The 27,109-nt window shown below is 47.9% G+C and overlaps 1 protein-coding gene across 1 annotated transcript in view; it reads right to left on the bottom strand.

Annotated features, from left to right (window-relative positions):
- Window positions 1-26,275, bottom strand: part of LOC118085093 (retinal guanylyl cyclase 2-like) — a 44,629-nt gene extending 18,354 nt beyond the window's left edge. The window contains exons 1-8 of the mRNA XM_035115383.2: window positions 25,552-26,275; window positions 24,288-24,589; window positions 22,845-23,202; window positions 15,826-15,910; window positions 5,757-5,853; window positions 4,378-4,509; window positions 2,765-2,845; window positions 1,133-1,309 (exon numbers count right to left, since the gene is read on the bottom strand). Of these exons, the coding sequence (XP_034971274.2) occupies window positions 1,133-1,309; window positions 2,765-2,845; window positions 4,378-4,509; window positions 5,757-5,853; window positions 15,826-15,910; window positions 22,845-23,202; window positions 24,288-24,589; window positions 25,552-26,275 (1,956 nt within the window). The remainder of the gene's footprint in view (window positions 1-1,132; window positions 1,310-2,764; window positions 2,846-4,377; window positions 4,510-5,756; window positions 5,854-15,825; window positions 15,911-22,844; window positions 23,203-24,287; window positions 24,590-25,551) is intronic.
- Window positions 26,276-27,109: the final 834 nt, after the last annotated feature.

The raw sequence follows: 27,109 nt of genomic DNA, 5'->3' as shown, positions 1-27,109 counted from the left end.
TCAAGGCAGGACTTTGGGGCAGTTGTCTAGGGCCTCCCATCAGCTATTCCTCCTTGGCCATCTCCCACTGTTGGAGAGATGTCCTCTGAGACACCCCCTAAATTAGCTTGCAGTTCATCCGTTCCCACGATGCATAAGAGGGTGCTCTTCCATTGACACAGTAATAATAATAATAATAATAATAATAATAATAATAATAATAATAATTTATTATTTATACCCCGCCCATCTGGCCGGGTCTCCCCAGCCACTCTGGGCGGCTTCCAACAGAAAAATAAAACACAATAATCTACTAAACATTAAAAGCCTCCCTGAACAGGGCTGCCTTCAGATGTCTCCTAAAAGTCTGGTAGTTGTTTTCCTTTTTGACATCTGGTTGGAGGGCGTTCCACAGGGTAGGCGCCACCACCGAGAAGGCCCTCTGCATAGTTCCCTGCAACTTGGCTTCTCGCAACGAGGGAACCGCCAGAAGGCCCTCGGTGCTGGACCTCAGAGTCCGGGCAGAATGATGGAGGTGGAGACGCTCCTTCAGGTATACTGGACCGAGGCCAGTGATTCAACTAGCACTCCAGCCAACGACCTTTGGATACAAAGGCTTTTATCCAAAATTAGTCACACTCGGAGGGACCCACTGAAATGAGTGGACATGAATAACTTAGATCCATTAATTCCAATGGGCCAGAGTTAATTAATTAACCCAGTGCACTAGCGAAAACCAGAGCAAGAATTTCCACTAGTGCAATGGGGCTTTCCCTATTTCTCTACACACCTGTGCCCCCCCCCAAAAAAAATCCATGCTGGAGGGGCAGAGGAACCCTCAGAATAGTGTGCAAGGAAGGGAAAGGGGGATGGAACTATTACCGAAGCCTGACATTGAATTCCACTGAAAGCATCTACTAAAAGCAGGACTTCGTTGGATAAAACTCAAAATGTCTTGAGCTGGCTCTGCATAAAGGACCTTTGTAAGTCTTCCAAGGATCTGGCCAGAACCCAAGGCTCATTTTCAGAGCTGAGAACAGAATGACAGCAAAGATTATCTCCCTTTGTATGACCCATTGTGTTCAGTTTTGCATCTTTGATAGAACAGCGTTTCATCCTTCCATTCCATCCCCAGCGTAAGAAGAGAACTTACTTTAATCAAGTCCATCAGAAGAGATGATTTGAACATCCAGTCCAGCTTTATGTCTGCGTTTTGCAGCAAATCCTCTAGGCTCCCTCTGGAGCAAAACTCCGTCACGATGGCAGAGAGACCCCCATCAGATAAAAGGCCTAAAAATGGGTTCACATTTTCATGGCGTACATCCTTCATCTGGGGACACAAGAAGCAAATCGCAAGAGAGACTGGGGATCTGTGACTTTCTTTTCTTTGATATTCAGGTCGTGATGCCCACAAGCAAAATAAAGGATACAGAATGCAATATGCTCCACAATCTTTCTGCAAAGTTTTAAGGGCACTTCCGAAGTTGCATGCGATATTTATTTTGTTGTTCATTCCATTTGCTTCCCACCTTCCCATTTCAGAAAAATCACCAATGCATAATGCAACTGAACCAAAACAACACAAAATAACAATGTGATAATCCGACAGGAAATTGAAAGTTAGTCCCACTGTCTGCTGATGGCAAATGATAAACTTGAGTGGTCACAACACAGATTAAAGGCTGGCTACCCTCTCTCCTGCTCGCAGTAGACCAGGTCAAGTGGTTGCAGTATGGACCTCCTCTAAGACCTATCTCTATATTTAATTGTGAACCCAAAGATGGGCTTGGGTAATGTTTGGGGGCTGTTACATTGGGCAAAGAGATAAAAATAAAGTACAGTGGTACCTCTACTTACGAATAACTCTACTTATGAATTTTTCTACTTACAAATGGAACTCCGTCTGCCATCTTGGATGCGGTTTAGATAGGATTTTTTCTACTTACGAATTTTTAGATAGCGTTGCTTCGACTTACGAATTTTTTCTCCCAATGCATTCCTATGGGATTCAACTTACGAAATTTTTCGACTTACAAATGTGTGTTCGGAACGCATTAAATTCGTAAGTAGAGGTACCACTGTAAATAAGACCTAGAGCTGCAGTAAAATGTTGGGTTTGCCCCATCAAAAGTGTTCGCTGCACAATAACCTGCAGCTTCTGAAATTGCCATTGGTATTATGTGTGGGAGTTCTTGTTTCAGTTTATTGGAATGAGATCTTCCTAGCCATTGGGCTCAGCTGAAGCCGTGTTGTGGGATGTTTATGAAAATTCTGCTGTTTTGAGGTGTTTAAAACTCAGTTCCGTAATGTATAGGGACGGAGGGTGTGGTGTTCTTTTAGTGGGAAAGAGCACACACAAGAGGATGAAGGACATGCAGGCTAGCTCCACGACGACACCTTCTACTGCCCCTGCAGCAGACACTCCCCCCCCCCCACATACATGCATTGGCTCCATGTGGCAAAGAGCTCAGAGTTTTCCCATGTGGTTGGGCTAGAGGAGCTCTAAGAATGGATACCAGAATGCACATAGAGGTGTTTTGCACACTGGCCGAATGCACAGACTGGGTGGAAGTGTTTCCACTGGGAGCAGCTGGGGCAGGGCAAGCATAGACACGGCATGCATCATTACTGGGAGTGGGACTAATCCCGTGACCCCTCCTTTTGCATTTTTTCCCCAAAGCATTGAGGGAAAGTGTTATATGAACCTCCTTAAGAGCAGCCATGGAAGAGACACAGAAAATATGCAGTTCTGTGTATACATGTGAGTCGCCTTGACAATCCCTACCTGGCTTAACAAGCTGGCAGTCCTCTGTCTCAGGTCACTGCTTGCTCCAGATTCCAGTTTCTTCAGCCATACCCAGTCGCCCTGGCCAGAAAAGGTATCAGTAAATGATTGAGAAAGGCCCTAGGCTAATTCTAGAATTGAAACACAAGTATGCACCCCTTTGCGATGTTTACAAAACATGACGATTCAGATTCACACGTTGCACGTTTCCAAATTTCACAAATTCCAAATGGTTAGGGGCTGATTTGAAAAGAGGGGGTTGTTGCTTGAAAATATATCAGAATAAAAATTGTTTTTCAGACATCGTGGTGGAATGTCGGAAGAAGTGTTCGCTTTGGATCCCTGATGAGCTAGAATCATTGACTTGAATTGCAGGTGAAGCATCGGCCTTATTTGAAATTTGCTTCCTTTGTCCTCAGTGATATCAGCAAATAGCCAATTCACAGAATCATAGAACTGCAGCGTTGGAAGGGACCCCTAGGGTCATCAAGTCCAACCCCCTTGTAATGTAGGAAACTCAACTAAAGCACCCATGGTAGATAGCCCTCCGAAACTAAAAAAAGGTCCCTGCACCCATTCCCTTTGCTTCCCTTAACCTAAACATTGTTTCCCTTCATAATCTCCCCCCTTCCCCCCCAGGACGAGTGTAACCTTTCACTGGCTACCCAGAAACCAGGCAACATCCACAAATAGGCTGCAAGTATTCACTGGGAAAGATGTCATGACCAGTATGTGGTTCCTGATTGCCTGGGATCACATGATTCCTGCATTGCGGGGGGTTGAACTAAATGACCCTCATGGTCCCTTCCAACCCTACAATTCTACGATTCTATTCCTCACCAGACATAATTTTAAACCCAGTGTTCAATGGCCATTTGGAAGGGACTAATGCAGTGAGAGATTTTACTTTCTTGGGCTCCTTGATCACTGCAGATGGTGACAGCAGTCACAAAATTAAAAGACACCTGCTTCTTGGGAGAAAAGCAATGACAAACCTAGACAGCATCTTAAAAAGCAGAGACATCACCTTGCTTACAAAGGTCCGTATAGTTAAACCTATGGTTTTCCCAGTAGTGATGTATGGAAGTGAGAGCTGGACCATAAAGAAGGCTGATTGCAGAAGAATTGATGCTTTTGAATTATGGTGCTGGAGGAGACTCTTGAGAGTCCCATGGACTGCAAGAAGATCAAACCTATCCATTCTGAAGGAAATCAGCCCTGAGTGCTCACTGGAAGGACAGATCCTGAAGCTGAGGCTCCAATACTCATGAGAAGAGAAGACTCCCTGGAAAAGACCCTGATGCTGGGAAAGATGGAGGGCACTAGGAGAAGGGGACGACAGAGGGCGAGATGGTTGGACAGTGTTCTCGAAGCTACGAACAGGAGTTTGACCAAACTGCGGGAGGCAGTGCAAGACAGGAGTGCCTGGCGTGCTCTGGTCCATGGGGTCACGAAGAGTCGGACACGACTAAACGACTAAACAACAACAATGCATTTCTAGGGCCATTCTATGTCATTTTAAAAATGTGTCTTAATAGCATCACTTTGGGATCCTGATATACCCACCCCCTTAAAAATCCAACAATGACTAGATTTAATCAGTGTTCCACTACCTTGTATATTGCCACATTGGAGGATTCGTATGTCACAGTTGTGCTTTTCACCGACAAAGAGTGCGTTGCAGATCTCAGACTTCGACCTTCCAAGTTGCTCTTAGAATCGCTCAGGCTATCCACCGCCAGTCTCTGTGAGTAGGAAACACAGCCAGGGATGAATCAAGCATCCTGCTTATTCTGTGTCCAGGGCAGCTGTCTACCAGCTCCATCTGATACGCAGGCTGAGACGCTACCTGCCTGTGAACTATCTTGCCAGAGTGGTGCATGCTCTGGTTATCTCCCGCTTAGACTACTGCAATGCGCTCTACGTGGGGCTACCTTTGAAGGGGACCCGGAAACTACAACTAATCCAGAATGCGGCAGTTAGACTGGTGACTGGGAGTGACCGCCGAGACCATATAACACCGGTCCTGAAAGACCTACATTGTCTCCCAGTACGTTTCCGGGCACAATTCAAAGTGTTGGTGCTGACCTTTAAAGCCCTAAATGGCCGTGGCCCAATATACCTGAAGGAGTGTCTCTACCTCTATCATTCAGCCCGGACACTGAGGTCCAGCTTTGAGGGCCTTCTGGTGGTTCCCTCACTGCGAGAAGTGAGGTTACAGGGAACCAGGCAGAGGGCCTTCTTGGTGGTGGCGCCTGCCCTGTGAAATGCCTTCCCACCAGATGTCAAGGAAATAAATGACCACCTGACTTTTAGAAGAAGGGAAGCTTTTAATATTTGATGAATTACTGTATTTTAATATTTTGCTGGAAGCCACCCAGAGTGGTTGGGGAAACCCAGCCAGGTGGGTGGGGTATAAATATATTATTGTTATTGTTATTATTATTAGACTGAATATCTTGTTCAGGTTCAGTGTTGACACAATGGCTAGTCAATGTTTCTCCCACCTCAAAGTGTCATGATTTCCAGTGCAAACTGCCCATATGACACCATAATCTTCTCAGAACTGTTGGAGAAGCTGTGAAAAAAGGAGGCACTTTTTTCACATATGGTGGGACTGCCCCCAGATATTTTGACAATGGCTCATCAAGAATTGACCAATATACTCAGTTATCCCATTCCAACTTCACCACAGCTTTGTTTACTAAATCTATGGAACAATCAACTGAAATATTTCAGCTCTCAGGAACTCTTGTCATGGGTGATGGCAGCTGCCAGAAATTCAATTGCTCCCAAGTGGATAACTTGGGATTTGCAACTTTTGCTTTGCTTTAAAAATATGTGCAGTTAACATTTAGCTGAAAAGATAACTCGTGACAAGGAGCTCCTGTGACGGTGTAAGGAAAAATGGTGGGAGGAAACTCCTCCCCGTGAACAGATTTCACTTAGGTGCAAAGTCAGCGCCAGCTGTTGCACGGCTTGGATTGCCTACCATTCTGCTGAGTTTGGTGTTTACAAAAGTGAGGTCATCCAGAGTCAGCAGTAACTTCTTAGGCCCTTTGATGACTTGGCGATAGAGGGCACTGTGCCTGAAAAGGAGCCAGGAGAGCATCGTTATATTTTGTAACTATACAGGTCATAGCAAATCGTGTCACCCTTACATGGGTCTGTTGGCAGTTGCATGACGAGGCTGACCGAAATCCCCCAAATAACTCACAACAGACACATATTTTAGGTTTGGGTTTTTGGCATTGTTTTGGCCACAACTTTATTTAAATACAATTTAAATTGAGTGTTGGCTTAGGCTTTTGGTTAAACCATCTGCCCCCCCCCTCTTTGGAACAGGACCAATTTCCATCTGGGACAGGACCACCAATTCCATCTGACCACTTGGGCCAGGACAATCTCCATCTGTCCACTAGGGACAGGACCAGCTCCGACTTTCCCATGGGATTGGGGAAGTCAAGTAAACACCCCATGGGAAAGGAGGTAGCTGTGCCCAGGCATTCTCCCCTCTCGCCAGGAATGTTCCCCAAGGCTCAAACCATACCTGCAAGTTGCTGTCAGAGAAATAAGGGACCGGGCCGGAAATAGCAGACCGGAAGTAGTGCTGCCGTCATTTTGGAACTGGGCGGAGCATGCTAAGAAGTGACTTTTGATGCGCCTTTGCCCAGTTCCAAAATGGCTGCCGCGCCAGAAGTCGCACTGCAGCCATTTTGGAGCTGGGCAGAGCAGCATCAAAAGTCGCTTCTGAGCATGCTCCACCCAGTTCCAAAATGGCCGCCGCGCCAGAATAAACCGGGGGAAACAAAAAAATCCATTTTTTCAGCTAGGAACAGCTGGAAAAACAGGGATTTCCCAGGGAAAACGGGAGACTTGGCAGCTATGGCTCAAACTCTGTAATGGCCCTTCAGCCCCGCCTATGGTGGGAATGTAAGGACTAGAGCCGAGAATCCCAGGATTCCTTTAACGGAATACTTCTTTGTGGAGCAACGTTAGGAAGAGGGTAGGCATGTCGATGCCACACCCCTCCTAAAACCAAATTAATTAACCAAAAGCCTAACTGCCAACCTAACAAGTTGTGACAGTTTGCTAAGCAGTAGGCAAAAACCAAGTGGCAAAAGCCAATCAGCCAAATGGCAAAATTCCTACTGGGCCCCTGAATACAGGCGACCCCGTGAGAGGCAAAGCAACGTCAGGCTAACACCTTCTTGAACACGCGGCAGGTGGGAGGGAGATTCAAAAATGCCAGCCAGAGTGGCCAATAACGAAAGGGACTGAGAATATATAGGGGCCCTCCTGTCAATCAACTGGACATTTGTTATTGTCACGCCCACCAGGCTATTCAGCCTGCCTCAGCCAGCCCTCCCCCAAACCAAAAGGACTTCTCCCAGCCCTTCCCCAACCCACATTCTGAACTTTTATAAGATAATGCGCTGTGTCTGGTAGGCAGATGGCCCAGTCAAATTATGGAACAGAGTGAACAGAGTCTATAATTCAGGATAACTACCTTTGAGTTGGGGTTTGAGGTCTTTTTTTTTGGTGAAAAGCGGTACATAAATACTGGAAATAAATAAAGTAAGTAAATAAGTAAGTAAGGTCCGTATAGTTAAAGCTATGGTTTTCCCAGTAGTGTTGTATGGAAGTGAGAGCTGGACCATAAAGAAGGCTGATCGCCAAAGAATTGATGCTTTTGAATTATGGTGCTGGAGGAGACTCTTGAAAGTCCCATGGACTGCAAGAAGATCAAACCTCTCCATTCTGAAGGAAATCAGCCCTGAGTGCTCACTGGAAGGACAGATTGTGAAGCTGAGGCTCCAATACTTTGGCCACCTCATGAGAAGAGAAGACTCCCTGGAAAAGACCCTGATGTTGGGAAAGATTGAGGGCACAAGGAGAAGTGGACGACAGAGGATGAGATGGTTGGACAGTGTTCTCGAAGCTACCAACATGAGTTTGACCAAACTGTGGGAGGCAGTGGAAGACAGGAGTGCCTGGTGTGCTCTGGTCCATGGGTTCACGAAGAGTCGGACACGACTAAACGACTAAACAACAACAAGTAAGTGTCAGGAGTCCAGGTTCCCCACTTGATAACACAGTAAGCGTAGGTAATTAAAAAGGAGGATATATTGCAAAAACAAACAGATAGCTCCTGATGGCTTCAACCAAGACTGCAGCATCATTACACAAGATGACCCTTCTGAAGACCTCTTCAGGCGATGACAGAAGATATTGAATTTACAACCCTTACATCTCTTGTTTTGCTTCCTATTTTGCCATTTCTGTACATTCCATAAGTTTTTGAATCCATTCCTCCTGTGCTGGGACTTATGCTTCTTTCCATTTGGGGGCGAGTAACATTCTTGCCGCTGTAGTCGCGTACATAAATAAGTTTCTATACAGTTTAGGTAGTTCTGTCCCTATAATTCCCAAAAGAAAGGCTTCGGGGTTTGTTTGTTTTTACAAAGGTTATTTAAAACATCCTTTTCAATTCAATTCATGATAGATCATTTCCCATGGGAAATTGTATCCCATTCTGGGTAGTAGGTAAAACTCCTGGGCGGTTAAGTCCAGTCCAAGGCGCCTCTGGGGTTATGGTGCTCATCCAGGGCCAGTGCTAGGGCTTTTTGCGCCCTAGGCAAAATCACCTTCTAGCGCCCCCCGGCACATGTGACATGCCCCACACACAATGCTGCTGATGACCCTGCATCCCCTCCATAGGCGGCAGGAGCGCAAGCCAAAAGGAGAGCTCAGCGCCTTCCCGCCTATGGAGGGGACGCTGTGAGCTCCTCAGTGGCTGCAGTGAGCGAGCGGCGTCGGCAGCAGCAGCGCCCATATCTGAAGGATTCAGCTACGGGTGCTGCTGCCGCTCACTTGCTGCAGCCGCTGAGCGTCACCTCCATAGGCGGGAGGAGCGCGAGCACATGCCGTGGGAGGGCGGCGGTGGCGCGGGGATTTTGCGGGGCAGGCTGGTCAACGCCCCCTCCATTTACGCGCCCTAGGCGACTGCCTAGTCTGCCTAAATGGACGCACCGGCCCTGTGCTCATCTCGCTTTCAGGCTGAGGGAGCCGGCGTTTCTCCACATGCAGCTTTCTGGGTCATGTGGCCAGCAGGACTAAACCGCTTCTGGTGAACGAAAGCAGCGCATGGAAACACCATTTACCTTACCACCACAATAGTACTCTGGCGCTGGCCACAGGCAGGGAGAGGAGAAGAAGGAGGCAGGCGAGCAAACAAGTGGAGGAGGGAGGGAAGGAAGGAAAGCAAAAGAGTCCTGAGTTGAGGGAGCTTTTGCTTCTCTCCTTCCTTCCTTCCTTCCTTCCTTCCTTCCTTCCTTCCTTCCTTCCTTCCTTCCTTCCTTCCTTCCTTCCTTCTCTCCTCCACTTGTTTGCTCGCCTGCCTCCTTCCCATCTTCTCCAGCGCCAGACACTGAATTTATTATTTCGGTCACAGACCAGTTCCAGCCCACATACAATATCAAGGAAGTCATAAAACGCAATAGGGATACATTTGAATTTGCAATTCGGTATAACAGGGACAATACAGATATAGCAACAGTTTAAAAATATATAAATTAAAACTTAGCGCCAGACACTGCTCTGTGGGGCTTTCGGCGTGGCACCTCCTCCTCCAAAGAGACCAGAGGAGACTCCCAAGTCGGCGGAGGGCGGCGGACCTGCTGCTGGGCGCCCCTGCTGGGTGGGCGCTGTGGCGCATTGTGCCTCTCAGCCAAATGGAAAAGACAGCTCTGAGTACCTATTTACCTACTCACACTGGCGTGCTTTCAAACTGCTAGGTTGGCAGGAGCTGGGACAGAGCAACGGGAGCTCGCTCCGTCGCGGGGATCCGAACTGCTGACCTTCTGATCGGCAAGCCCAAGAGGCTCAGTGGGAGTGGCTGGCTCATAGGTACCTCATGTCATCATCCCAATTCATTAATCAAATCCAAAAGCCAGTGTAAGGGGGAGGGATTATAGAGAACCCCCCTCTCATCCGGAGCAGCCCGTCTCCAAGCAGTCATGAAAGCGCGGGGTCTGAAGGGGTGAGTCAGGAGACGGAGAAGGAGTGCCAGGGCTTTGGCAGCATTGGAGAGCCCCTGCTCCACAGGCAGGAAGAGAGAGAGACAGGAAGGGTGGACAGGGAGAAAGCAGACCGTAGACCCTTCCCCCCGACACCGGTATTGAGGAGGAGGAGAAAGGGGAGGAGATTCACTGTCCCGAGGCTTTTATGTTGGTCAAAGTCGTGAAAAGGGGCAGTGCCAGATTCTGATACGGAATGAGAAGACATGAAACCGACAGCTCACTACACTGTAAATAATGTGCACCAATAAAGACTTTTGAAAGACAAGTATGTGGAAGGTCGTTTCTCAGGAGTAGTCTTAACAACCCTGACAGCCAGTTACCCATTTACATTACCCTGATCAATTTCGCCTCCACCCATGGCTGATGAAGATATCTGGCTCATTCACTTGAGCAGGCTGCAAGGACCCGAATGAATGAATGTGGAGACGTCAGAAGGTCTTAGGACAGCTTTGGTCATCTTGATGCAGGTGGAAGGGTAATCCCTCCCATAAATCAGAAGGTGATTCCATGGTTCCCCAGAGAGCATCTGATCCGCATTGTATTGACTCTGGAAGCCAGCCTCTTTCTGGCATGCTGATGGACCACCCTCACTCTGAACAAGCACGCACCATTATTGGGCCAAGAAGCAACAGCTGCAACAACAGCAACACCTTCTGCACACACACCCTACATTTCGTAACCATCACCGGGGGTGGCTGGACAAGGCGGGAGACCGTCTGGACCGCGATTTCCCAAGCTTCATGTAAAGGCGTATTTATGAACCAGAGGAGGAAGGGGTCAGAAGTTTGGGAAGAGGCACTAGATGCTGATGGGGAGAATGGGGTTTAGTGAGAGCCTGTGACAGGAAGCAGTTCAGACTTTGATGCTGAAATGGGGGTGGGGGGTCATAGGACTGCTGGAGAATCCTGGGAGCCTCTCTCTCCTGTTGGGACAAGCTCCCACACTCTGGTCTCCAAAAAATTACAAAGTAATGAGAAGGTCAGAGGTGCGCAGACACTGTTTGAAACTGCTTGGGAAACATCCAGGAGAGGAAGCGCCTTAGAAAAGGGTGGAAGGCAGAGACCTTCAGTCCTGGCAGCTGCTCCGGGGGGGGGGGTGCTGAGACCACTAGGCTGAGTTGTATGTTCCTTGAATAAAGAGTTAATTTCATTGACAACGGAGATCTATTGACTTGTGACCGACTCCAGTGCTGACACCCCTGTTGTTGTTGTTGTTGTTTAGTCGTTTAGTCGTGTCCGACTCTTCGTGACCCCATGGACCATAGCACACCAGGCACTCCTGTCTTGCACTGCCTCCCACAGTTTGGTCAAACTCATGTTCGTAGCTTCAAGAACACTGTCCAACCATCTCGTCCTCTGTCGTCCACTTCTCCTAGTGCCCTCAATCTTTCCCAACATCAGGGTCTTTTCCAAGGATTCTTCTCTTCTCATGAGGTGGCCAAAGTATTGGAGCCTCAGCTTCACGATCTGTCCTTCCAGTGAGCACTCAGGGCTGATTTCCTTCAGGATGGATAGGTTTGATCTTCTTGCAGTCCATGGGACTCTCAAGAGTCTCCTACATCACCATAATTCAAAAGCATCAATTCTTCGGCAATCAGCCTTCTTTATGGTCCACCTTCATGGATCAATGCCTTGTCGTGGCGAAGGGGCTCGAATAACTCAGAGAAGCTATGAGCTATGCCATGCAGGGCCACCCAAGATGGACAGGTCATAGTGGAGAGTTTTGACTAAACGTGATCCACCTGGAGAAGGAACTGGCAAGAAAACTCCATGGACAAAGACAACAGGCATATAAAAGCTGACACCCCTACCCTCTCCCAAAATAGTCCCTCAGAGAGGAGGCTGCCCATCTTGTCTCTGCATGATCCACTTCCAATCAGCCTAGGAAGGGGAACTTCGTCATTCCTCTGTCATGGGTGCGACTAGGTCATTCAATCAACCCCAAAACCAGCTCTCTGTCACTCCCAAACCATTCATATTAGGCAGGCTTGTCCACTGTATTACTTTTGGTGCAGCAGAACTATCCATGCTCAGAGAAGGTTGCCTGTCGCACCCCACCCTGAGTCTCCCTTCTTGGACTTGCCTCTGTCCAATCTGACTCTGCTGGGGGAAGTTAACTTGGCTGCATCGGGGGTGATTTTATCATTGAAGCACTCACAATGCAAAGGCCCAGCTAAATTATCAGTCCGGGGGGGGGGGAGAGAGGCTGTTGCATCTCAGCATGAATCACTGTTCAGTCCTCGTCTCCTTCACAAGCATATAATTAAAGCATTCCCCCCCCTTAAATTGTACATTTTTGATGGAAACATTTGGATTCAGTTAATATAAGTACAGTGTCTTTCAGGCAGACATTAATTGTTCCATCATCATCACCACAAACTACTTTGCAGTTGTTGTTTTTTACAGATCAAGTTGTATACAAATTTTGCGAAACAAATACCCTGTTTCTCATATTTTAAGACATACCCATAAAATAAGCCATAGCAGGATTTTTAAGCATTCAAGGAATATAAGCCATACCCCGGAAATAAGACATAGTGATAGGCGCAGCAGCAATGCCGGCCGCGGCAGGAGGAGGAGGAAAAAAATAAGACATCCATGGAAAATAAGCCATAGTGTGTTTTTTTGAGGGAAAAATAATATAAGACATGTCTTATAATATGAGAAACACGGTAAACAAATAAAGCTCATCCCAAACCCCATCCCAAAAAAGGTGTTTGCTCTTCACATGGCACCAGCCTCGTCAGAGAGGTTGCCTCGGCATTTCCAGACAATTTCAATTCTTTGTTAAGCATGGGGGTGCCTCGGACCGTTCCTCCTGCCACAGCACAATGAGGCCAAATTTCGAAGCAAATCATGTAGGTGAAATTGGAAATCCCTGCCTGGGAGAAACACCCATGGGATTTTTGTGGGAAATACAGTGGTACCTTCATTCTCAAACAACACCTTGGTTCCCAAAAGCCAAAAACCTAGAAATAAGTGTTCCGGTTTTTGAACGTTTTTCAGAAGCCGAATGTCTGATGCGGCTGTTGGCTATTGTTTCCGGGGTACCTGCACCAATCAGAAGCTGTGCCTTGGTTTTTGAACATTTCAGAAGTGAAACAGACTTCTGGAACAGATTAAGTTTGCACTTTTGTTTCTGTTATTTATTTTGCATTTTTGTTTCTGATGCCTTTTTGGTTCATTTGTTTTTGTGACTGTGTGGAACCCAGTTCAGCTACTGATTGATTGGTTGTGTGACTGCGGAAATGGATAAAAGCCCCCCATCCAAGCAATGACTATCAACAGTGCAGGTGAGAAAAAAGAATAATTTTTTATCGTCTGCAATACTGTCTTATTCATTTTATAGTACAGTGCATTGATTATTGCTTTCATTTTATGGATCAATGGTTTCATTAGAGAGCAAAATTCATGCAAAATCGCTGTTTTAGGTGTTGTTTTTAAAAGTCTGGAATGGATTTATCTGTTTGTAGTACTTTCAATGGGAAAGCGCGCCTTGGTTTTGGAACGCCTTGGTTTTGGAACAGACTTCCGGAACGGATTAAGTTTGAGAACCAAGGTACCACTGTAAATCACAGTTTCAGTAAACCTGCCAAATTTGATCAGTCGGTGGCCCACACAACCCTGCTCAGATAAACTGATGCAGGCTGTTCAATCAAGCTGTGCTGTTGCTATCGCCTTTCTCACATAAGTTCTGGGATGCCTTGTTGGGAATCCAAGTTTGCCCCCCCCAACAAACAAACAAACAAACAAACAAATATCCTCTACAACAGCTTCCTCTGCCCTGTGCCCTGCAGAGGCTTTTCTTCAGCTGGGAATGAAGACTTGTAACATCTGAAAGCCAGTGTGGTGTAGTGGTTAAGAGCGGTAGACTCGTAATCTGGGGAACCGGGTTCGCTTCCCCGCTCCTCCACATGCAGCTGCTGGGTGACCTTGGGCTAGTCACACTTCTTTGAAGTCTCTCAGCCCCACCCACCTCACAGGGTGTCTGTTGTGGGGGAGGAAGGGAAAGGAGACTGTTAGCCACTTTGAGACTCCTTCGGGTAGTGATAAAGCGGGATATCAAATCCAAACTACTCTTCTTCTTCTTCTTCTTCTTCTTCTTCTTCTTCTTCTTCTTCTTCTTCTTCTTCTTCTTCTTCTTCTTCTTCTTCTTCTTCTTCTTCTTCTTCTTCTTCTGCCATAGTCCAGTTTTGGTCTCGAGCTGTTTTTGGACTACAAATCCTATCATCCCTGACCACTAGTCCTGCTAGCTAGGGATGATGGGAGTTGTAGTCCAAAACAAGCTGGAGACCCACGTTTGGGAAACCCTGCTGTAGTGTAACAACATCACCCTGGCCTAGACCATTTTAGGGTCAATGCCAAACATTGCAAGTATGACGAACTGGCTCTGGGCGCTTGCTCACATTAATGTGTTAATGATTCAGCGCTATTTTCTAAGCGCTAAGCAGGAAATCAGAGAACTCCTGAATTGTCTGAGGATTTTGAACACCTGGCATGTCATAATTGCTCCACGCATAACACTTAGTTAGCACAATTTATTTCCCAAGGTTTGCAGTCATTAACCAATTAGACCTCCCAGTAACTCTCCCTTTGTGAGACTGAAGGTTGTTGATGACACGTCGACAAAACGTGGAGTGGATTCCTGCCTATGGCTGGGTTGGAAGGAGCTCTGCAAGCCAAATGGAGCCTGAATAAACTAGAGTACTAGAGTGGATCGCAAAGTTTGTACCAAGCTGGATGTTCCATGCGAATATGAATGGCCAGCCAAAACTGAGAACCTGTTTTGCATCTGTTAAATTATGTAACATATGTTTTTATATTGTGATTTAATCTTGTGAATCAGCTAACCTATGGTTATAGGGCTGTAGACTACTACAACTACAACTACAACTATTACTTATAATAATAAATGTACAAAGCCCTTGTTATTATTACAGTAATCATGCATGTATCTAGGGATGAGGAAGAACTATCCCTAGGACAACTACCCCTCTCACCTCAGACCACACCCCTCATTGGCTCTGATTCTGTTGTTACATAAGGTTAATGATTAATGCTTGCGAGCATGAAAGAGTTAACCTGAGCCCAGAGATCAGGTTGCAAGTGGGTGTGGCTTAGCAGGTTCTCGGCAGGCTCTGCCCCCCAATCTGTCTCTCTCTTTGTGCTTCCTGGAATAAGCAAAGAATGAGACATGCAGCCAATGGCTCCCAGTTGCAGGAAAAACCAAGTGAATTGAATCTATCCAGAAGAGAGATTGTATAGCCTGCATCTTTGCTAACCCAAAGACCGTATGTGCTTTTTTTTTGTAAGGAAACCAAGTAGTGTAAAAAAAAAAAAAGTCACTTGCAACCTTTTTCTTCTTTATTTACTGCCATCGGATGAAGACTTGTTTTTGGTAACTTCTGGAAACTCTGTGAGTAAAGCATTCACTTACTTGCAAAGCTACGTGTCTGTGATTTATTCTAGCCTAAGTATTTTTGTGGGAAACATTTGTTTAAAGATGGTTGAGGGCAGATGTAAATCTAACCAGGTTTCCATGTACTTGGAGCAATTGCCATTGTGCTAACTCTGCTGCAAGAAAATAAGGATCTCTTTCCCAAATCTTTCTCTCCAACAGGTTTGCACCCTCCACGAGTGCTTTGCCTGAGTGAAAGGTATCCCTGAACTCTGGCAATGCCTCTTGCTTGTCTCGATGGAGAATGGGGAGGGCATGTGTAAGTGTGTGTAGAAGCAAGTCTGCTGTGCAAAAGTAATATATATTACCCCACCCACTTTTGCCTCTGGCCCCTCCCACCACTGACATGTGGTCCTCAGAAGGTCACCCAGAAGGGAATTTGGCCCTTGGGATCAGAAAATGGTTCCCTCTCCCCACCTCGCCTCAGATCATGGCTTAAATGTTATGATGAGCTTGTCAGCTGAGTCAGGGTGCAAAGCAGAGGTCTTCTTCGAAACTAGAAAGAGAATAAAATGCTCTGACCTGATGAGGTATGCCAGGCACATGCCGAAAAGCAGAAGGGTGAGTGGCGGCAGCAGGACCAAGACCACGATGGGAGGCTCCAGACCTAGACAAGTAACAGGGACAAGAGATGGGTCAGGGCAGGACCACCTGAATTGTTTCCATCCCTGGTGGTCATTCTAAAAACTGTGGCTTTAAGAAGCTTGCTGTTTACTTTTTCCTCTCCCCTCCCCACACCTCTTTCCTCGTGTGTCATAACTTTTTAGTTTTTTAGCCCAAGGCCAGAGATTGTCTTACTACAGTGTGGTGTAATGGTTAGAGTGTTGAACTAGGACCTGGGAGACCAGGGTTCAAATCCCCACTCAGCCATGAAGCTGACCTTGGGCCAGTTGCCATCTCTTCGCCTAGCCTACCTCACAGGGATGTTGTGAGGTTGAAGTGGGGAGGAGAACCGTGCACACCACAATGAGCTCCTTGGAAGGTATTGCAAATCGCTTTGGGGTGTCTCGTGAGAAGCAATTAATAAATGAATAATAATTGCAAGCATTGCCTACTCTGACTGGCAACATCTCAAGCAGTGGACTTGCCCAGAGTTTGCCCCCTGGAGATCTGACAATGCCAAGGACAGAAGCTGGTCCCTCTCTCTGCCTGCAAACCCTGTGTTCTTCCACGAAGCTGCAATCCCTCCCCGGAGGTTTCCAGAGTTAATATGTTAACTTTTGCCACAACTTTAGCTGCAAACAAAATGCCTGAAAGTCATTTGTGTCACCCCCACCCCACCCCCAGGAAGAACTACCGTGTTTCCCCTTTTTTAAGACGTAATCATAAAGTAAGCCATGGCAGGATTTTTAAACATTTGCGAAATATAAGACATACCCCGAAAATAAGGCATACCTCCATGCCATATGGAGCGAGACCGCCAAGCGCCCCAGCCAGCCAGCGGGACTCAGAATGTCGGCTGCAGCAGCAGCAGGAGACCTGATGGCTCGGTGCCTGGAGCCAGAACTGACGGCTGCAGCGTGGAGCGTGCCAAGTTCTCCGCAGCACCAAACGGTTGGAGCGCCCTGCCGGGCTGGGCAAGCACCCCAGCCAGCGGCCTCCGCCTGGCCCAGCCAAGGAGACCTGCCTCGCCGCCACCCAGAACCGGCAGTTGCAGCGTGGAGCGCACCGAGCGCTCCGGAGCGCCGAGCGCTTGGAGCGCTCTGTCGGGCCGGGCGGAGCGCCTGAGCCAGCGGCCTCCGCCTGGCCCCACCAAGGAGACCTGCCTCCCCGCTGCCCAGAACCGACGGCTGCAGCGCTGAACGCTTGGAGCGCCAAGCATTTGGAGCGCCGGCCGGGCGGAGCACCTAAGCCAGCGGCCTCCGCCTGGCCCAGCCGAGGAGACCTGCCTCGCTGCCACCCAGAACTGGCAGCTGCAGCGTGGAGCGCACCGAGCGCTCCGGAGCGCCGAGCGCTCTGTCGGGCCGGGTGGAGCGCCTGAGTTAGCGGCCTCCACCTGGCCCCACCGAGGAGGTCTGCCTCCCCGCCGCCCAGAACCGGCGGCTGCAGCGTGGAACACAGCAAGTGCTCCGGAGCGCCGAGCGCTTGGAGCGCTCTGTCGGGCCAGGCGGAGCGCCTGAGTTAGCGGCCTCCGCCTGGCCCCGCCGAGGAGGTCTGCCTCCCCGCCGCCCAGAACCGGGGGCTGCAGCGTGGAACACAGCAAGTGCTCTGGAGCGCCGAGCGCTTGGAGCGCTCTGTCGGTCCGGGCGGAGTGCCTGAGTTAGCGGCCTCCGCCTGGCCCCGCCGAGGAGGTCTGCCTCCCCACCGCCCAGAACCGGCGGCTGCAGCGTGGAACACAGCAAGTGCTCCGGAGCGCACCGAGCGCTTGGAGCGCTCTGTCGGGCCGGGCGGAGCGCCTGAGCCAGCGGCCTCCGCCTGGCCCCACCAAGGAGACCTGCCTCCCCGCTGCCCAGAACCGACGGCTGCAGCGCTGAACGCTTGGAGCGCCAAGCACTTGGAGCGCCGGCCGGGCGGAGCACCTAAGCCAGCGGCCTCCGCCTGGCCCAGCCGAGGAGACCTGCCTCGCTGCCACCCAGAACTGGCAGCTGCAGCGTGGAGCGCACCGAGCGCTCCGGAGCGCCGAGCGCTCTGTCGGGCCGGGTGGAGCGCCTGAGTTAGCGGCCTCCGCCTGGCCCCACCGAGGAGGTCTGCCTCCCCGCCGCCCAGAACCGGCGGCTGCAGCGTGGAACACAGCAAGTGCTCTGGAGCGCCGAGCGCTTGGAGCGCTCTGTCGGTCCGGGCGGAGTGCCTGAGTTAGCGGCCTCCGCCTGGCCCCGCCGAGGAGGTCTGCCTCCCCACCGCCCAGAACCGGCGGCTGCAGCGTGGAACACAGTAAGTGCTCCGGAGCGCCGAGCGCTTGGAGCGCTCTGTCGGGCCGGGCGGAGCGCCTGAGTTAGCAGCCTCCGCCTGGCCCCGCCGAGGAGGTCTGCCTCCCCGCCGCCCGAACTGGCGGCTGCAGCATGGAGCACGCCAAGCGCTCCGCAACGCCAAGTGCTTAGAGCGCCTTGCCGGGCCGGGCGGAGTGCCTGAGCCTGTGTTCTCCGGATCGGCAGAAATCAGGGGACTGGGTGGGAGGGCGACTGCAGTATCCGGAGGGCTGGGGAGTTGCTCTAGGACTTCTCTCCCTCCCTCCTTCTCCGTCTCTTTCCCCTCTCATCAGACACTCATGTGCTGCATCTGCATTGGGATAACTTGATGGTAGAATTTGGGCTAGATGACAGGTAATTTTTTTAAAAAAGACACCCCACCGAAAATAAGACACCCTGTGTTTTTTTGAGAAAAAAAAGTTATAAGACGGTGTCTTAAAAAAGGGGAAACACGGTATCTGCCAGGCTCCCAGTTTCTTGGCTGCCACCTTTGTTTTTGGAAACAACTCCAATTATATTAAGTTCTTTTCTTTTCTTGCTAAGATAAGCCGAGTATTCCCCAGGGCCATTTCTAATTGCCAGAAGCCAGCGTTAATACACAACAGCCGTCAGCAGCGAGGAGATCTACAGCTCAAATACCCCAGATCTGCTTTATTGTAAACTTGGGCAAGGGAGGGAGACTCAGGACCTGAATGTGGCCCCCAACCCCTCTCTATTTGGCCCTTGGGAATCTCACTAGGCCATACAGCCCATGAGCCCTGCTCCGTGCCACTCCTTGAGTGTTTTTGCCTGGCTGGAAATGCGTCCAAGATCTGCGATGAAGCCTCTTTATTTGTTTCAAATGTTTTTAAATACTGGTCTTTAAATGGTTCAAACCCTTGTGACACTTGCTGGGGAAAGCTGGACAATACATTTAACAACAACGAATGGATAAGTTTGACCTTCCTTGCTCCACCCGCTTTTGCCTCTGTCCCCACCCAGCTCTGGCACACGGCCCCCAGAAGATTGTCTTGTTAAGGTACAAAATTCTGGGGTGAGAGACTATTCAACAGCCCAGCTCATTGGGGTGCAAGTCCCCTGTTGGGTCCATGTGGTCAGTAAAAGAAGGACGTTCCAGTCAAGTGATTTGGAGCAAAACAGCTCCATGATCTTTATTGTTGTGCAACAGGTCCCCCAGGAGTAAGAACTCTTTTAAAACAGCTTCTGGGATAAGATTTATAATGAGTTGAAGAAAGTGTTTAAAAACACGTTTGTTAAGAAACCAGAAGCATTTTTTACTTGAAATCACAAGGAAAGAATTGCCAAAGAAAGAGGTTACTTTTTTCTGTATGCCACAGCAGCAGCTAGGATTGTATTAGCAAGAAACTGGAAATCTGAAGATCTACCTACCGTGGACGATTGGCAGATGAAGCTGATAGAATTTATGGAACTGTCTGAACTGACTGGGAGAATCCGACTGGGAGAGGAGACGGCGGAAGAAGATTGGAAGAAATTTAAGATTTATTTGGAGAAGAAATATAAGATTAAAATAGGACAATAAGGGAAGTGGAAGTATAAAGAGGCTGAAGAAGCAATTAGATATAGTAAGATATAGTAAGATTAAATGAAAAATAATTATTATGATTTCTAGATTCAAATAATATTTTGAAATATTAGAAATTTGTGGTTATAATAGATCAAGAATAATACGTATAATGAGTATCTTAGAAGAAGAATTGATTTATGAAGTAGAGAGTGCTATATTAGTTATAAATAGAAGCGTGGAAGGGGGGAAGGAGGAAGTCGACAGAAGAAGAAATTGTATTGATTATATTGTTAAAGAAAGGTTTTTTTCTTTTTGGTTTTTTGTATTTTTTTCTTTTTTTTCTTTTATCTACATTTTTCAATATTTTTTGTACGTGTTAAAATCAATAAATATATATTTTTTTTAAAAAAAGAACTATTTTAAAACTTCCCTCTTCCCCCCAGAATACATTTAGAGCAACATCATTTGGACATCATCACTACAACATCACTAAAGGTAAAGGCAAAGGGACCCCTGACCATTAGGTCCAGTCATGACCGACTCTGGGGTTGAGGCACTCATCTCGTGTTATTGGCCGAGGGAGCAGGCGTACAGCTTCCGGGTCATGTGGCCAGCATGACAAAGCCGCTTCTGGCGAACCAGAGCAGCACATGGAAACGCCGTTTACCTTCCAGCTGTAGCGGTACCTGTTTATCTACTTGCACTGCCGTGCTTTCGAACTGCTAGGTTGGCAGGAGCCTGGGACCGAGCAACAGGAGCTCACCCCGTCGCGGGGATTCAAACCGCCGACTTTCTGATCGGCAAGCCCTAGGCTCAGTGGTTTAACCCACAGCACCACCCGCGTCCCTAAGGACTACACCACTATCACTAGCATGTCATAAATAGGAGGGGTATACAAGAGTTACACCCCTGGGTGGGGTGCCCTGTATGTGCTCTCACGCTTGGGGAATTATGGCGGGATGCCCTGTTCCTGCTGGGTGCCCTGTTCCATGGCTTCCTGCTTCTTGATTCCACTGGACCCAACTTCTACCCAGATTCCTTGGGACTCATCTGGGCCAGAAGGGAAAGAAGTGACCAAATGGGGTGGTGCCTACAGGTCTCGTTCAAAGATCCAAAAGTTCCCATCTGCCTAAAATGGTTGGCAACCTATGTATTAGAGCAGGCACGTCAAACAGGTAGTATGTTTCCGAGCACAATTCAAAGTGTTGGTGCTGACCTTTAAAGCCCCAAATGGCCTCGGTCTCAACCTCCATCATTCTGCCCGGACACTGAGGTCCAGCACTGAGGGCCTTCTGGCGGTTCCCTCGTTGCGAGAAGCTAAGTTGCAGGGAACTAAGCAGAGGGCCTTCTCGGTGGTGGCGCTGCCCTGTGGAACGCCCTCCCAACAGATGTCAAAAAGGAAAACAACTACCAGACTTTTAGAAGACATCTGAAGGCAGCCCTGTTCAGGGAGGCTTTTAATGTTTAATAGATTACTGTGTTTTATTTTTCTGTTGGAAGCCGCCCAGAGTGGCTGGGGAAACCCAGCCAGATGGGCAGGGTATAAATAAAAAAATATTATTATTATTATTATCAGTGGCTAGATCACTGGCTCCCGCCAAAGAAGCAAAACAGCTTTGGCTCCCCTAAAAAAAGCTAAACATTTTTGCCCTGCACCCCCCCCCAAAAAAAATAGGGCTTTCCTCCTCCCTAAGAAAAACTCAACAACTTTAACCTGATCCCCCCAAAAGAGGGTAGATCACTGCCAGTTTCTTGGGAGTTGGCCACCTCTGCATGAGAGGAAGGGAGCGTATGATGGACTATGCAGAAATGGTGAAATTGACTACTAAAATGAGAGGGCATAATGATGAACTGTTTAAGGAAGAATGGAAACAGTTGATGGATTATCTATCAAACTATCAGCCATACATGAATCGCAGGCAGGATTTGAAATATAAGCAGTGGATCATTGAAATAAATGGTATCAGGGCTCCGATAATAAATACACATGTGTTTTAAAACAGCGAAGTCCCGACTAAAGAAGAATGGCAACTTAAACGGATGGAATATGTGCAGCTTGCGGACTTAACACATAGAATAAGAGAACAGGAAGAACATACATTTAAAGAAGATTGGGAAACGTTTATTGAATATATGGAGGGAAACTGTGTTTGTTTGAAAACGTGGGTAGCATTAAGATAAATTCAACAGTGTAAATAAGTTTTGATGGGTGTAATAATGGAATACTGAATGGTTTAGCTTATGTAAAATATGCAAGGATTTATGTTATGCAAAATGAACCATGGAAAGAGAAGAAGGGGAGTCATTGGGAAGGGGAGAAGAAGGGGACTACTGCAATGCGCTCTACGTGGGGCTACCCTTGAAGGTGACTCGGAAACTACAACTAATCCAGAATGTGGCAGCTAGACTGGTGACTGGGAGTGGCCGCCGAGACCACATAACACCGGTCTTGAAAGATCTACATTGGCTCCCAGTACGTTTCCGAGCACAGTTCAACGAGTTGGTGCTGACCTTTAAATCCATAAACGGCCTCGGTCCAGTACACCTGAAGGAGCGTCTCAACCTCCATCATTCTGCCTGGACACTGAGGTGCAGCACCGAGGGCCTTCTGGCGGTTCCCTCATTGCGAGATGCCAAGTTGCAGGGAACTAGGCAGAGGGCCTTCTCGGTGGTGGCGCCTGCCGTGTGGAACGCCCTCCCAACAGATGTCAAAGAGGAAAACAACTACCAGACTTTTAGAAGACATCTGAAGGCAGCCCTGTTTAGGGAGGCTTTTAATGTTTAATAGATTACTGTGTTTTATTTTTCTGTTGGAAGCCGCCCAGAGTGGCTGGGGAAACCCAGCCAGATGGGCGGGGTATAAATAAAAATAATAATAATTATTATTATTATTATTATTATTGGCTAGATCACTGGCTCCCGCCAAAGAAGCAAAACAGCTTTGGCTCCCCTAAAAAAAGCTAAACATTTTTGCCCTGCACCCCCCAAAAATGGGGCTTATTGTATGGATTGAAATATTTCCGCACAAGTAATAAAAACGATATATGGATTAAGAAAGAGCGTAAACAAAGTGCAAGAATGCTAGAAATGGAAATTTGGGCACCACTTACCTCTAATGCAGGGGACATCTGGATCGAACCAACAGCTGGAATCAGCTGGGGGTGGGCTTCCGCCGGGAAAGTGCATCGCCCTTCCCAGGGTTTGTACCAAGCCAGAGGACGCCACCAGCAAGTAGGTGGGGAAGAAGTGGCTCCCTCTGCCGTCTGTGTCCAGGATGACATATTGGGCCAGCGGTTTTCCTTTGCTGTCAGCTTCTACCCTGCGGCTGAACCCAGCAAAGTCGAGGTTTCTGACGTGCTGAGTCAACGTTTTCCCTGAGACCTCCGTCGCCCCCTGTTGATGAGCCTTGGCTAAAGCTTTTGCCACAAGGTAAATGGCGTCATAGATGGTGCCGAAGAGTGGAGAGACCTGGAAAAGATGGCAGAAACCTGGGAAATGGTCAGAGGCAAACCAGAGCTGACATCCGTCATATCATTTAGCTCACTTTTGCTTCCACAAATGCCCAGTACGGGGAGGAGAGAGCAAGCTAAGGATGGGGGGGGGAGATATTTTATGAAATAAAGAAATCCAGCTTCCCCACTCTCTTTTCCATCTGACCCTAATGTTGCCTATTTGGGAAAGAAAAAGGAGCTAAGCCAGGCATCCCCAGACTTTGTGTTGGAAATGGCTTCTAGCCATTCTTGGTTAATTATTGGGGAAAGCCATTGGGTTCAAAAATTATGGAAGTGCAGAGAATATCTCCTGAGTGGAGTGCAGGTGTTTTTTTTTTTTTTTTGCTGTGCTCACTTGCGAGGTTGCCCAAAGCGGGTTTGCAAGGGAACTTCCTTTCATTCTACAAATCCCTTCTTTGCTGGTCAGTGGTGTCTGGTGGAGTAGAAGACAGGAAGATCCACAGCAGGTGGATCACAGCCAAGGACACCTGGGTCTTGGTCCTCTCTTCCTCTCTGCCAAGGGCATTTCTGCAGTTATAATGTGGAGATGGATTACTGAAGAAGGCAACCGGGATGGATCAGGATGGGTGCAGGATGTTATTTAGCTTTACGTTTGCGTTTCTGGGCACAATTCTAAGTGTTGGTGCTGACCTTTGAAGCCCTAAACAGCCTCGGCCCAGTAGACCCGAAGGAGCGTCTCCACCCCCATCGTTTAGCCTGGACACTGAGGTCCAGCTCCGAGGGCGTTCTGGCGACTCCCTCACTGCGAGAAGCAAAGTTACAGGGAACCAGGCAGAGGGCCTTCTCGGTGGTGGCGCCCACCCTGTGGAACACCTTCCCGTCAGATGTCAAGGAAATAAACAACTATCTGACTTTTAGAAGACATCTGAGGGCTGCCCTGTTTAGGGACGCTTTTAATATTTGATGAATCATTGTATTTAATATTTTGCTGGAAACCCAGCCAGCTGGATGGGGTATTTATTATTATTATTATTATTATTATTATTATTATTATTATTATTTGGAGCAAAATGAAAGCCTTCTGCTCTAGGCAGTCCTGACCTGCTCAGGTTCCAAATTGAGAGGGATTTCGCCCTTTCGTTTCGCTGCCTCAAACGCCTCATAAAATGTTTTCTCCCCGGACTGCAAAGTAATGGTCAACACTGCGTCGTAGGCTTCCCGGAAGGAGCGGTCGTTTTCCAGAATGAAGTAGGAGTGGTTTCGGTACGGGAGGCTGTAGAACAAAGTGTCGTATGGCAGGAAGATGTATCTGCCGTCGGCCAGACCCATTTCTTGGGCCTTCGTAAGCAAGGCAGCCTGGTCTTCTCCTCCGATGAGAGCCGAATGCATGCACAAAATGATAACTGCGGCACAGAAATCAAAGAGTCGTTTTAAGAACACCAGAATAGCCAGGCTGCTGAATCAAACCAAAGGCCCAGGTACTGTATATATAAATTTTATTAAACAGATTTAGCAAAACAAGTTATCAATTAATATAATCAATTACATTTCCCCCTTTTTTTAATTCCCTCCCTCCCCTCCCTCCCTCTCCCACCCCTCCGAGTTTCCCTTAGCTCCCCTCTCTGATTTGTTAATACATATTATTTACTGCATGTTATTAATTTGTACAGATCACTACTTTATCTGCCGTGTGTTCTACCAATAAATTTGTGAATGCTTATTCAAAACCTGCCAAGGAGTCCAAGTCCTTTTGTTGTCTTTTTAAGTAATTTGTGAAAAGTTCCCATTCTTCCTTAAAGTCACGGTTGTCTTTCTCACGTATTCTGTATGTTAACTTTGCTATCTCCGCGTAACTCATCAACTTTTCTTGCCATTGTTCTTTCGTTGGGATTTCCTCATTCTTCCAATTTTGTGCCAATAAGACTCTTGCCGCTGTTGCAGCGTACATAAATAAATTCTTTGTTTTTCTTGGCAGGTCTTGTCCTAAAATCCCTATCAAAAATGCTTCTGGTTTTTTAAATAAATGTCATTTTAAACATTCCCCCCCCCCCAATTCATTATATACCGGTATCATCTCTCAAAACTTTTTGATCAGTTGGCATTCCTAAGGGCAGGGGAGTTGGCTCTCGGCTAATATCCTCCTGTCTTGCAGTTAACCCTCTCTCTTCCTGGCTCCTTCCTTCGCTGGAAGCTGGCTGCAAACTTCCCTTGGGGGCTGGCTCATTCATGGCAGTTGCGCAACTTGAGTTTGCCAGGATGCAACTGAATCCCACCCTAAACTGTGACAGTCTGCAAGCATCCTGAAACCTTCTCTATTCCCGCCGGGCCAAAGGCCCATTCTTACCCTCCTTACCTTTAATGTCACCAGCAGCTTGGATCTTGGCCCAAGTTCCTTCAGCAGCTCCATCTCCTCTCCCCATCGAGGTGACGACACCCACCGGGAGCCCCCGGTTCCTCAGCGCCATTGCCAGCTTGCTAGCCGTGTCCCTCCAAAGCTCCTCTTGGGAAGAGACGATGCCAACATGAGCCCAGCTGAAATATTTCAACACGGAGAGGAGGATCCCGGTTGGAGAGGGCAACGTTCTTACAAAAGTAGGGTGGTAGCTTGGGTTGTCCAATTCATCGCTGATGCAGGCCCAGGAAAACACAGCTTTGTTCCAGCTCCTGCCAAGCAGGGAGGCTGTGGCACAGTACCCTGGGTTCAGGGGACCTATGAAAGCTGACAAGTACTTTTCGTAGCCAATGAATCCAGCTAGAGCTTTAGAAGTCTGGCAGCCTTCCTCGCATAACATGCAGTCCAGCTGATGGGGGGAGTTAACAGAAGGGTCCTTCCTTATCCGCTCCATAGCTAGCTTTGCAGCAACTTGGGGGAAAGCCTTGGCGAGGAAGGGGTCGCAGGTCCAAGGTCCCACCAGGCCGACGTTAAAGGCTGCGCAATATATTGGGAGAGGGAGCAGGGCCAAGCCGAGAGCCGCCCACCACAGCCCCACGGCAATCTTGCAGGGCAGTGGAATTGCACATGGCTGCAGTCTTGCGCACCTCGAGATGTCTGGGAGGAAGCAGCTCGAACTTTGCAGGGAAATGGCCATCGTCTCCTGGCTGATTAGTAGGAAGTGAAGAATGAATGAACGAACAAATCTTTATTTGCATCAGACATCGGCCACAGCAATAAAACAGCAATACGATATACAAATAATAGAAATAAAAAGTCAACAACATAAAATACATTTTAGGGTTTTGAATCAATAGTCAAATAGGGGATCTTATTCTGATTGCCCCAGCTGAAAACCTTGCAACATTCGTTGTCACCTGCTCATCTTGATCTGCCAAGTGAAAGGACACGGTGGCAGTGGCTGGGCGACCCGGAATGGACAATATATTTTAGAATTGCTAGGTTATGCAGATAGGGTGCCAGAGAGGGTGGCAAGTGAAAATTTCAACACCTCTTGCGATGGTTTGACCCCTTTCCGTTTCAACAGTACAGATTCTACAAACACCCTCCATATCTCCTCCAAATCATTCCTCCTGCATATTCCCCATCTTACCTTAATGGCACATGTTAATTTATCATGAATAGCTATAGCCCACACCTCTTTATACCATTCTTCCACTTTATATTCTGCTTTCCCCTTCCACTTCCTAGCTATCAGCTGTCAATAAATTTGTGAGCAAGTCCTTCATAGCCTGTGAACCTTCCACCCCATCGTGGATAAATAATGCTACTTTTGGACTTTTGGTCAACTTTAACCCGGTGATTTCTGTCATCTCCTTAAACACCCTTTGCCCAAAAAATTGTACATATTTACACCCCCATCACATGTGAACATAATTCCCTGTTACCTGGCATCCCCTCCAACGTAACACCGAATATTCCTTGTTTATTTGATTTAATCTGACTGGTGTTAAATACAATCTCCAAATAA

Source organism: Zootoca vivipara, chromosome 4, assembly GCF_963506605.1.
Source record: "Zootoca vivipara chromosome 4, rZooViv1.1, whole genome shotgun sequence".
Taxonomy (NCBI): domain Eukaryota; kingdom Metazoa; phylum Chordata; class Lepidosauria; order Squamata; family Lacertidae; genus Zootoca; species Zootoca vivipara.
The sequence above is the reverse complement of the archived record's forward strand: the minus strand, read 5'-3'. Positions and strand labels throughout refer to the sequence as shown.